A 12,414-nucleotide genomic window follows, 5' to 3' on the forward strand; every position below is an offset into this window, starting at 1 on the left:
AATAGTTAATGAAGTGCTGATTTAAATTATCCGGACAAAACTTGAATATTCTCAACAAAAATTTCACCCCAAAAATGGGTCATTTTGGCTTTTTTTCAATAAATCAAGAATTACGCTGAAACTACTTTGTTAATTGATAAGAAAATTATATCACAGGAAGCCTCTTACGCAGCTCAACAAAGTTTAAGAAGGGTTAAATCTCCAAAAACCAACATAAGAGAAAAAATTTTCACTTGATAATCAATAAACGTGATTTTAACTATAAAACGCAGAATCTCTGTTTAAAAATAAATTTTGAACAATTGGCGCAAATTTTTGGAGGTTTAACCCTTCTTAAACTTTGTTGAGCTGCGTAAGAGGCTTCCTGTGATATAATTTTCTTATCAATTAACAAAGTAGTTTCAGCGTAATTTTTGATTAATTGAAAAAAGCCAGAATGACCCATTTTTGGGGTAAAATTTTTGTTGAGAATTTCGGAGAAAAATGGCACCATATTAATTCTGGTAAAATTCTAAGCAACTTTTGTTCTCTTCACTTTTTGTCTAATCTTAACCCAAATTGAGAAAAACGCGTTTGAAAATTTAAGTTTTGTTCGTTTTGTCCGGATAATTTAAATCAGCACTGTATTCAAACAAAGAATCTAAGATTCACACATTTGCTGAAGCCAATCAATCACTTTTGATTGGCATTTGGCAAATTTAATTCCAATTACAGGGTAACGTAACAAAAAGAACACAAAATTACATTCGCGTTTTCTATCGCTTCATCTCGAAAAAGATAATATTGCCACATACAAACAATTCTCAACTGCACATAATAATATCCATTGAATGATTGATCAAATAAAGAGGTAGAAGGCGTAAAAGAACAGCGAGCTTTAAATGGTTGAACCAGCAACCGATCCGGCTTTGAAACCAAAAATCAACAATTTTCTTGTGAGTGAAGTTAGTAAATCATTTGGGAAAAATTTGAACTCTAAAGCGCCTTTATAGCTATAGACAAAGAGGTTTATAGTTTTTAGACAGCAGTTTTTCAAACATATCCTCATTATTTGCGCCCTGAGATATTGTAACATCATACACCACTTTGTGATAAGGGTCCTGCGTACATTCCGAAGGCGGACCATGCAATCTCAAAATTGAAAGTTTTACCACTTTGTTTAAAAGTGATTTTGAAAAAGCCGTTTTTGCGTTCAGAGACCATGTGTACTCAACGTGATCTGAGGGTCCGGTTTGTCGTTTTTGAAGACAACAGGGAATCGTTCCGGCTGGCAAGGAAGAAAAGCGTTCTGGCATTGTGTAGCAATTTTCCAGAGGGACTATGTCCGTATTACCCCAGTCGATGTAAAACACTTCTATCTGAACAAAAAACAAACAGGTTAAAATAAAACTGCATCGTCTGCTTTGGGACACTGGAGATCTCCACCTTAAAATTGGGCGTTTGACATATTTTATCATGATACATTTTCTAAAACCAATTATATTGGCAGCAATGCTCAGGATAAATTAATGGGTTTGATTTAATAAAAAGCTAAGTCTTGTTCGGAAACATTTCTCAAACACCCACACTTTTCCAAAACGTACCATGATTTTAAACAATCTATATGGATCCCACAAATTCTGTTCCATAAATTAAACAAAATTAGGGCCAAATAGATCTTATCTAATAAATTGGCAAGCTTAAAGCATACATACGGTAACGCTTAATCTCTTAAAATAGCCAAGCCACAAAAAAAACACGCTTCTTCTCTTTAAAAAAAATCAACGACTCAACTTCGCTTTGAAAGAAAATAGGAAGGCGGATCGGGATTACATTCCCATAAAAACAACTATTACAAGTCAATTGCTCTCCCAGAAGAAAAAATCACCCAAAGAAATTCATTTTAAAGCTGATAACTTGTAATATTTCGAAAAACTTGAAGAACTCGCCAGAAAACTATTTAAAAGAGAATCAAAACATCATTTTCGAATAAAAACTGTTCCAAAATTTTTTGTCTCAGATTTTATTATGAGATGAATAGTTATTTTCAGAAAAATTTCTTCAGAATAAACTAATCTGAACTTATTTTGGGGAGCGAAGACAAAAGGCTGTTACATCCTTATTTACAACATAGCCAACAGACAAATGAAGTAGTGCCCATGAACGCAAGGAAATTAGCGAAATTGAAAACAAGAACATCAATTGAAGCACAAAAAAACATCATATTCAACTGAACTTATTTTAAAAACTCTTACTTTAAAAAGCTAACAATAGCTAGATTTTTTATTCCGCTGTGAAACCATTAAATTGAAATCCACTTTTAGAACTGAAAATCATTCACATTTTTATGCGCTCCAAATGAGCAAATCAAATGAAGTAGTGCCCATGAACGCAAGGAAATTATCGAAATTGAAAACAAGAACATCAATTGAAGCACAAAAAAACATCATATTCAACTGAACTTATTTTAAAAACTCTTACTTTAAAAAGCTAACAATAGCTAGATTTTTTATTCCGCTGTGAAACCATTAAATTGAAATCCACTTTTAGAACTGAAAATCATTCACATTTTTATGCGCTCCAAATGAGCAAATCAAATGAGTGATTTAATGAGTGATAAAAACAAAGGTGAAACCGCGCATAAATTAATTTGAAATTGAAAAACCTAAAAAAATTTTCTTGCAAAAAAACTCTGGACGACACCAATTGATTTTAAGATTTAATGCATGTATTACGTCAGGAAGTTGATAAAAAGGACTCCAAACTGAGAAGCATTTTTGTATGTTATCTAGTTAAACACGTTTATTTCACAGGAAACTAGAAGAGGCAGTTTCTGTAAGAGTAATTCAACATTCTCTTTATCACAAGGATTCAAGAAACAAAATCAACAAAAAAACAAATTTGAACATAACGAAAAAAAATATTGATAAAAAAATTACTTTTTGTTCAGGCGACTCGGAGAGTGGAAAATAGCTTATAATCAGGCCGTTTTCTTTTTGGCCAAATTTGATAATTCGAAACTGGTATCATATTGAACTATAACACAGAGACAAAGCTCCGCAAACAAGCTAATAAAATGCAAAAAAAGCTCTTAACAGGCAAAACAAAGTGAAATAAGGCAAAAGAAAAGTCTAAAAATACCACTTGGGAATTTTTTTGCTCTGATTAGGAGTATCACCTTCTCACATCTGTTCCACAACCACTTGTAATTTTACTAACACGCCACCAATAAAGCAGCTACAGTTTCTATCAAATTGCCAATGCTATGTAGCAAAAATTCGACCAAAAAAAACTAATTCAATGTTCCGGATGTGAATCTTCGACCTGTTGATTTAAAGTCTCACGTCCTGGCATCTCCGCCACAATTTCTTGGAAGTAAACTAGTTGCCCAGTTAATGCTGGATGCGCCTGTTTTGATATTTTTCATCATTTTGTACTAATACGAAAATGCATAATTTAAAAAACTCAAAAAAATGGAATTTAGGCAAAACCCTAGCAACTTCACAGCTTAAGTAGATATTAGCCGCTTAGTTATACGAAAAAAGTATTACAATCTCTTTCAAGTAAATTCTTCCTTTCAGATTTGGCTGGGTAGTTTTCGAAACAAGTGAAAAACAATCCAAAAAAATAATCAAAAATTAAAAGTTTCACTTTTCCTAAATCCATTAAATTTTCTCTACTAAAGCATGGAATTGCCTTTAATGCAAGGAAACTTTCCACACCCTAAAATTTAGACTGAATCCTTAATATCAGATTTAGCTAGTAGTTTTTAAGAAGTGATGCAACTAAAAAATGGAAAAAAAAAGTCAAAAAATGGATTTTTCCGAAGTTCATATCGGCTTTTCTAGAACTAAGTAAGGTGCAACAGATTATGCAGGTGAAAACTAAGCACAAGGTTTGGCCTTAAATAAAGCCATATTTTTTTTTTCAAAACGTAAGGCATAGACTCTTGCGTAGCGTAGAGTCGCACACCTGTTTTTTATTGCCATCAGTTAAACCCTTGATCTCCAATTTTGCAGGGTAGTTTTTGAGACAAGTAAAAAAAATAAAAATTCACAAAAAGGTCAAAAAATGGTATGTTAGAGGCGATAACTTTTTCCACCGAATTTATGAAATAGCCGCTTCAGAAGGGGATATCCCATAAATTGTTCCTTTGATTGAAACCTTTATCTTTGATTTGAGCATTTAAAATTTGGCAAAATGAAAAAATTCAAAGCAATTAGATCAAAAAACCCTACTGAAACTTTCGAAGGCCTTAGAACGTGGGGTAAACTGAAAAGAGACTAGCGAAGTATAGAAGAGCAGCCAATTTTTCCATCGGTACCAATTTTTTGAAAATCAGTACAGTAGTTTTCGATAACATTGAAATGTGTCCTATTTCAACAGCCCTTTCTAGAAAAATAATAAAAAAATTTAGACATTTTATTTAAATAATTTTGGTCGGTATACTCTGGGCTATTAGCACAGCAACCGGATACCCTTGTTTATAAATTCTTATTACTTCTTTTACAAAAGTAGTGCAACTGAATTAGGTTACAAAACTGAAACTAAATTTCCTGTTACTTTTTTCTAGAAAAGACCTTTGAATTAAGACAAAATGCAAAATTATCGGTAGTTATGGCAAAACTTGCGAGAGCCACTGAATATTAATAAATTTTCCTGAAATAACTTGGCCGCATTTTTAGTCGTAATTCTTTTAAGTAATCTGCACGCACCTCCCAACTTAATCCACCGCACACACACACACACTAACGCACACTCACACTTCGTTCTGTGCCACGAACGCTTGAAGATCTCAAAACAAAAGCTACCTATAAACCAGAAATCAAATGCTATGAAACTTCCAATGCTACAGATCGTGATCATAGCGAAAAAGCTATCGAACCAAATAAGCACGTTTTTGCGACTTCGGTCGAAAAAAAAAACACTACGCTCGCATGTAAAATACCGATCGAATCACAACTAAAAGAACTTAAAATGGTATTTCACTAGACCCATCTGACGTTTATTTATAGCACTTGATTTTGCGTGGAAAAAATAAGCGTAATCAAAATTCCTCCCCACAGTCAATTTTCAGAACAAACCATCTACTTACCATTTGGACTACAGCAGTAAAAAGGTACAGATTGATGGCTTCAATTTGGAGGTTTTGATGCTCGACCACGACAGAGGAAACGAAACTCTAGCTAAGGAACTAAATATTGAAATACAAGGCCAAGGAGCGTCAAACAACTCAAAAACGCTTTAAAATTATCATGCAAATCAGCAGATTTTAGAAAAAAAAGTTTGAGGAGTGCTTACATTTGAATCTGACAATATACGTCTCGTCCAAGCTCGGAAGAAATTTTTAAACTCGTTCGAGTAGACAACGGCAGGACCTCCCACTTTGCACTCCAGTAACGTTCCAAACTTTTCTTTTCCGTCAAACATCTGCTTCGTCATTTGGGCATCAAGGTTATCCAAATGCGGTCTCATCTCTGTCAATTGCACATAGAACAAGTTAACACACTCGACGTGTGTGACAACTGCGGGGCAAGTTTTGGGGTGTTTGAAACTGAAGGGAGGAGGAGGCTTAGAACAGCTAGTTTCCTGATGTTCTGAAACTGTGCTATGAGACGAGATTCGGTCCGATGAACGAGGAGTGGCATGTTGCTCTAGTTCTAAAGGAGAAACATTTTTTTATGATTACTGTGACGCTAACAGAGACGATTTCAAATACCCGCAAGATCATTGAAAAATAACATTGTAGCTATAATTGCTATCTTAAATCGGCGCGGATCTACGTGCCAATAAAAATCCAGGTTGGTGAACGAAAAAGAGATGTGGATGTCGCCCTAAATCTGCTTCTATAAATTGTGATAGAGTATCACTCTTCGAAGTTGAGCTTAGATTACTCGGTTACATACTCATGTTGCAAGAGGCATATTTATGCAAAAAAAAAAACAATGTTAAAATGACCAGCTCGAACAAAAACAATCTCGAACAATACAAAAAACAATCTCGAACAAGCAACAATCTCCAGAAGCATTGGACGTTTCACTATTCAACACAGATGCGAAGCATAGGTTCGCACTACATGCGATACAAAAGAATTGTAAACATAAAAAATGAAAAACTTTGGAAAAACTAGGTGAACCAAAAATTTCTGATAACTCGATAAATGAGACCAGCTAAAGCTAGATGTACGTGTTTGATAATTTTCGAATTTTTTTAAACTGATGCGGTACGAAATGCATAATTTCAAAAATTAAATGAGAAGAGTGAGAGAACTTGGAAGAGTAGACATTCTTGCAGGAAAAATTTGCGCAAACGCTTCTTTCGACTGAATTTTTCATCTCAGATTTGATTCGGTATTTTTTAAGAAATTTGTATTTTTTCTGCTAAAAACAGTTCGTGGCCAAAGAAGTAGAGGAGAATCCCAGAATTGGGTTTCTCGATTGAACACTTAATCGATTGAAAATTGGCACGATGATTTTCGAGTAAAGTCACAAAACTTATAAAAAACGGTCGAAGTTTCAAAATTTGACATTTTCGAAAATCAAAGTTTCTTGTTTAAAATTTATCGCGTAACCACTTACGCAGAAGAGATTGGCCCGACCTTTAATATCGATTGAACCAAAAAAACCCATGATTGGCATGATATTTCTCAAGAACAGTCAAAAAGGGTCAGAAAGTCAAGCTTTTGACTTTTCCGAGGGCTATTATTTTTGAAGTAAAAAAATTGCCTCTTTCGAGGACGAAAACTGGTTGTTTACAAAAATGCGAGAGGACGCTAATACAGGAGAGCCTCCCACTTCTCGTTATCTCCACTGAACCCACAACCTCAGATTTGGGAGGTTAGTTTTTGAGAAGCCCAAAAAATAATTCAGAAAACGGTCAATCAAAAATTTCATAATTTTGAGGGCCACACTTTTATGTGCAAACAAAGTTTGGGCGTAGCCACTTATGGAGGGTAGCTTTCTAAATCCGCTCGATTCATTGCAACAAAACCCTCTGATTTGGTAGGTTAGTTTAAGAGAAAAGAAAAATATCGGTCAAATACTCCCCCACAGACTTTTTCGAAGGCTGTAGACAAAGTGGCGGGGTGACAAAGCAACATAAGACCAGGGGAATCTGCAAGAACACAAGGCTGTAGGTGGTCTTTCTATAGATACCCTTTTCAACGAAAAGTGATGAAACTTTCCAAAGCGTATTAAAAAAAGTTAATAAGAAACCCAAACATTTTCATGATACCTGTTTTTATTGAACAGGCACTCTCGGCAAACATGCCAAGCAAGACATCTGAAACTCAACTAGAAATTGAACAATTTTACCAAGCGGAAACAAGGCCGATAACCTTTGGACAGACACCAGTTGCTCCGAAAAAAAACTAATTTTGTAAAAAAAAAACGTTAAAAAGTTTCATGTCCCCATGAAACTACCCTGTAGAAACACCACCCACCCAGTAGTTCAAAGTAACTTAGTGATTCAACTAATTTTGTTAAACTAGTTCTTAACGTGAAAAAAAGTCTACATTCTAATTTGATAACGCTTGCTAATCGCAAGCGTTAAAATTTCAAGAAGTAAAAAAAAGTAAAACATTGACATCCTGAACGTACGATTTGGGTGCACGACTAAATGCTCACCCGTTGAAGCTGGTTTAACTTTCCTTCCTGATATGACTCGCTTCCCTTCTGCCTTGCAGAATTGATCCGTTTGTTCAAAAGATGCAGACTTCGGCTTATAAGCAGTTTCTAAGAGTTCCAAGAACTCGAGACCTTCGGTTATGTTTAGGTCTGCTAAGGATGGCAGATCACAAATGCTTACTTCCGCTTTCGAATTAGCTGGACAGGCTTTCAGTTCCTTAAAACTCATCAGCTTAAGTGGGCTGCTTGTTTCTGCTTCACCCACATTGGTAACCTCTGGACCATCTTTTTCAAACATTTCTTGGCAATGTAAGGAAAGTTCTGTTAAATAATTCGACATTCTGGTAATTTTTTGGTCCAAACTAAACGAAAGATTTTTAGTCTCCTCATAATTTACTAAAGACTGCAAACATTCAAGGTCTTTAGTACAAGTTTCAATAAAAGAAGAACATATAAAGCTAATTTCATTGATTGCTCGAATCTTCAATGTCTCCAATTTAGCCAACTTGCACGTCGCCTCCTTTTTCATCTCTTCAGTAATGCACTTCTTCCTTTGCGCTGCATTCATGTTAATGCAAACTAACAAATTGAAATCATTAAGTGATTTTTGCAATAAACATAATCGTTGAACATCAAGTTTCTGAAACCAATTTTTACCTATTTTTATTTTCTGTTTCATCATTGTGAACGTACTAATTGATGACCACGGCGCTTGAGAAAATTCAGCTGCATGATTCCCAACGCACGTTTTAGTTACCCAAAAATCCACATAATAGAACCCTTTTAATCATAAATTATATAAATTTTAAAAACATTCGATAGCAGTCTTCGATTTCTTCAAGCAATAAGTTAAACGATTTTCATGATACAACTATCTTTTTTCTCTACCACAGTCAGCAATAAAAGTTTACTATGACAATCCGAAAAAAATCATATTATTACTATGAAATTTTACAAATTCTAAAGAAAAAAAAAACAATTCAAATCTAAGCGTCGGGCTATTCGGTTTAAGCCAATTTTTTCATTGTTAAGAAAATATTCGAAATCTCACAAATGATGAAAAGCTGCACTCTGCAGTTACAAACTAAATGAACCAGCAAAATTGAGGTTTTAAACAGCATATGATAGTCCTAGAAAGCACAAGACTTAACTGAAACTTTCACATCGGCCCACCAGTCTGCTTTCACAGGTGTCTTACTCTTAAATGCCAGGCTCAGGCAATATTGAATGCCCTTTGATTGAGTGATTAAAACAAATTCTATTAAATTTACCAATAGAATTAGAGGTGCAAACAGATACTGGACCCGCGCAAGAAAAATCTCGATACAAAACTTTTTCTCTTAACACGTTAAATTTAAACTTTTTTGTTTATAATTAGTATTTTTACTTCCGTAATCTCAACCAAAAAACCGAACCGTATATCTTAGCAAATGATCGTCACAACAAAATCCTAAAAACTATCAGGTTTTTTATCACCGCTCAAACCGGTTTCAAAAAAATTTCTGGGAATGTATGATGTGTTTGCACGCTTAACAATTAGTGAAATCACTTTTTTATATAACTGTAGCAGTTTATTTGCCATCAAATTTCGGAAATGTATCCTTTATCCTTTTTGTCATACTCCCATATAAAATTACGTCCGATAACCATTTATTAAAACAAAAGAAGAAATGTGTTTTTCATTTCTCAAAGGCAAATACTGGATTCGTTGAAATTATAACAGGAATCCAGAGCTCGTTAAGTTTCATTCCAAGCTGAATTCGTTCGAGCTCTCATCTGTTGCATTAAGCTTATCAATGTGATGATCTTTTGGGGGGAAATCCAAACGCCTAAGTTGAGGGTGCATTTCGCCAGAACAAGCGATAAAAATTGATTGGCCGAATGAAATACTGATTCAAAATTTCTCAATATGAATTTTCAAAAAAAAAAACAATACCCTAGAAAGAATCAAAACACGAAAAATCGATTAACTAAGCGGAAAAAAGTAGGCTCACGATAGTTCGAAATGGTATTTGCATACAATTTTCCAGGGAATAAAAAATACGAGTCTCGCTCAGATTCGAACAACAGGCTTGCATGGTCTAAGCACGGCCATTTCCTCTAGACTAAATGTGCGGAGAGCGCCATAGCACTTTAATTACACTGAAGCAGACTGTCTCTCAAAAAACAATTAAATTAAAATCTAAGCAGTATAAAAATGCATCAACTCAAATCAAAAATGAATCAAAGTAAGTTACTTTTATTAAAAATTTATTTAAAAATTAAGCCTCCCTTCCTCAAAAATGGTACCTGTACCTGGCAATGAACAAAGAGGTGGACCGAACGTGATCCGGGTATGCAGAGCACGGATATACACAATAGAGCAAAACTTAATTTCACGCGGATGTATGTAAGTGATGACGTCTGCGTAGCTGTCGTACTTTTTGGCTAATTTTGTCAGCTAGTCTTTTAATAACACGCACGGACCATTGTCCTGCCCCTACTATACAGGCCAAAATTAGAGCGTTAAAGCTAGCATTCTCGACATCAAAGATTCGTTGCTCGTATTTCAGCTTCACGTCAAAGTAGCTTTTACTGAACCGGAAATCTCATAATTCATTAGCTTTGTTACCCAATCTTATTCATCTTCAATGCTAGCAGATTTGTAAGTATAGGCTTCGCCTTCTAGCGCTTGAAGATGTGACTCAATTTAGACATCGTACTACATTTCGTTCATTAAAACAGCAAAAACATCTCGTATCTCATTATGCCTGATGTGAGCATATCCACCTTTTGGCAATGTAAAGCATGACTACCAGTAGTAAGCTCACCGCATGTGAACGTCCGCGGAAGGTTACTTGATTCCCACCCATATCTTGGTGTAATTCCATCTCTGAACTCTGCCTTTTTTAAACTTTGTTAAACTTAAATTATATCGCTTCAGCGGTAATGCGTTGAGCTAGCTAGATGAACCTTTTTCTGATGCTAATTTCAAGGAGTAATTTTCACTTTCTGACAAACTATTTTACTTCGACTAAATTTGATTTGTTTTTGTGTTGCTTTTCTTTTCTAATAGTGGTTGCAATATGTTCCTGTTGTTAGTCAATGTTTTTGACTTCTTCACTTTCACCAAAAGGAGTGGACATTTTCGTTTGTTTGGTCTTCTGGTAAATTCAGGTTCAACTTTGCTCTCGGTATCCTCAAAAAAAAGGAAAAGTGTTGAGAGATTTCCGAGCAACGAAACTTGATTTTTGTTGTACAGCATTGGTAACGGACTTGTAAACGTTTTGAGAAAATTTTGCACCAGTCAATTTTTTAAGCAGCTTAACGTGCTTTGCGGTTTTGTCCAGCACGAATTGCTTAAAAAACAAACTATCGCCTATAACTGAGTCAAGGACCCGGTGCCCATCGACAATTTCGACTGTTTCATCTTTGAATATTTCTTTTGCTTTTATTAAAAATCAGTTTTCATTATCCATTGGCTCTTCGTTACGTGGTAACCCAAGGCTCGTCCACATTTTTTTATATCATCCAGAAATTGTTTCAATTCCTCTATACTACCTGTAGCATAATCATCTTTGAGTACGCTTTACGAGCGAGTTTATTTTCATTAATGGGGTTATAACGATACCGTACATGGACATAGCTAATGAATCACCTAGGGTTGTACCTTCTTCAGACAAACTTGTCTTTTTATAAGGCAATAAGCAACATACCATGAGTTTCGCTTCTCGAGTAGTTATCTCTAAGTGAGTCAATGGCATACTCGATTCCGCATTTTTGTCCGAGAAATAATTGTGCAATTCCTCGTATAAGTTTCGCATCTGGTTTGATCATCTTTACAATGGGTCTTCCAATGATTCTTCTAATGACTTTTCCAATCACAATTAGCCGCACACCAGGGTTTTTATGGAGAGCAAGGATTCGACAGGATTTGTAAGGTTCTAGAAGGCGGGATTGACAGATCTTGGGTCTGGTTGTTTCTCCCTAAATAATTGAAGAACAGATTTACCATCTATCTTATCAATGGTTGAAATTTCACCTTTTGAACCATCACGTAGCCTTTAAAGGGCGCTCGAAATTTTTTCTGTGGTCATAAGCTTGTCAAACTTAACGGCCTGTTTAGGCTAAGGTAATCATTCTTGAAGGGCCTTCGCTTGTTCAAAGAGTGAATCAAAGTCGCATTTGATCCATTGAACAAGCTTCCTTGCGATGATTTTTGTCACTGTTCCATCATGACCGTTTATAGTTCTAGCTAAAACACGAGATGTGGCAACACCATGATTGCTTTCAATGGGGTCGAGGAATCTCTGTCAGTAAGTGTTGCTGAGGATTTTATTCAACATTTCAATATGTTGTAATTTTTTGTCAAGGTGGTTGCTTTAGAGTCGCTCATCCAGAAGTTCAGTGGATCTGGCTTTGGGGGCTCTGGTGTTTCAAATTCTTCTTGGGAACAGGGTATTGGGGGGCCGTCTCTGCTTGTGTTTGCTGCAATTCTGTGGATTTTTGGCAGGCGAAGTTTTTCGAGTGTTCTTTCTTAGTTGTCAGTCCGCTACACTTCGTACATTTAAGACGCACAAGCGTAACACCATACACCACCACCTTTTAGATGAATAGTTCAAATGGGTTTCGGTTAATCCCAATGAGAAAACAAGTGAGATTTGTCACATATTAATAGTGTATTGAATTAAGAGAAAGAATAGTTACCATAATATGAGAAATGAATACACTCTTTACAAAACATAGAACTTCCGAAATAAAAAAAAATGGGAATAATAATTCTACCATGAAAGACATTAATTAAGGAGCGAACTGAAGAAATGAAAAATCT

The 12,414-nt window shown here is 35.2% G+C and overlaps 1 protein-coding gene across 2 annotated transcripts; it reads right to left on the reverse strand.

Annotated features, from left to right (window-relative positions):
• Positions 1-573: 573 nt before the first annotated feature.
• On the reverse strand, positions 574-8,240 carry LOC134839104 (uncharacterized). Of its 2 annotated transcripts, none has more exons than XM_063854538.1 (3): positions 7,605-8,240; positions 5,281-5,639; positions 574-1,358 (listed from the first exon to the last, which is right to left on the reverse strand). In XM_063854538.1, exons 1-3 carry the CDS (start codon positions 8,170-8,172, stop codon positions 993-995), a joined length of 1,293 nt encoding a protein of 430 aa, XP_063710608.1. In that variant the 5' UTR covers positions 8,173-8,240; the 3' UTR covers positions 574-992. The 2 variants fall into 2 exon arrangements, with proteins under 2 accessions (XP_063710608.1, XP_063710607.1); XM_063854537.1 differs by having other exon boundaries at positions 7,578-8,240.
• Between the last annotated feature and the right edge of the window lie 4,174 nt (positions 8,241-12,414).

This window comes from Symsagittifera roscoffensis, chromosome 2 (assembly GCF_963678635.1).
Source record: "Symsagittifera roscoffensis chromosome 2, txSymRosc1.1, whole genome shotgun sequence".
NCBI classification, from domain to species: Eukaryota; Metazoa; Xenacoelomorpha; order Acoela; family Convolutidae; genus Symsagittifera; species Symsagittifera roscoffensis.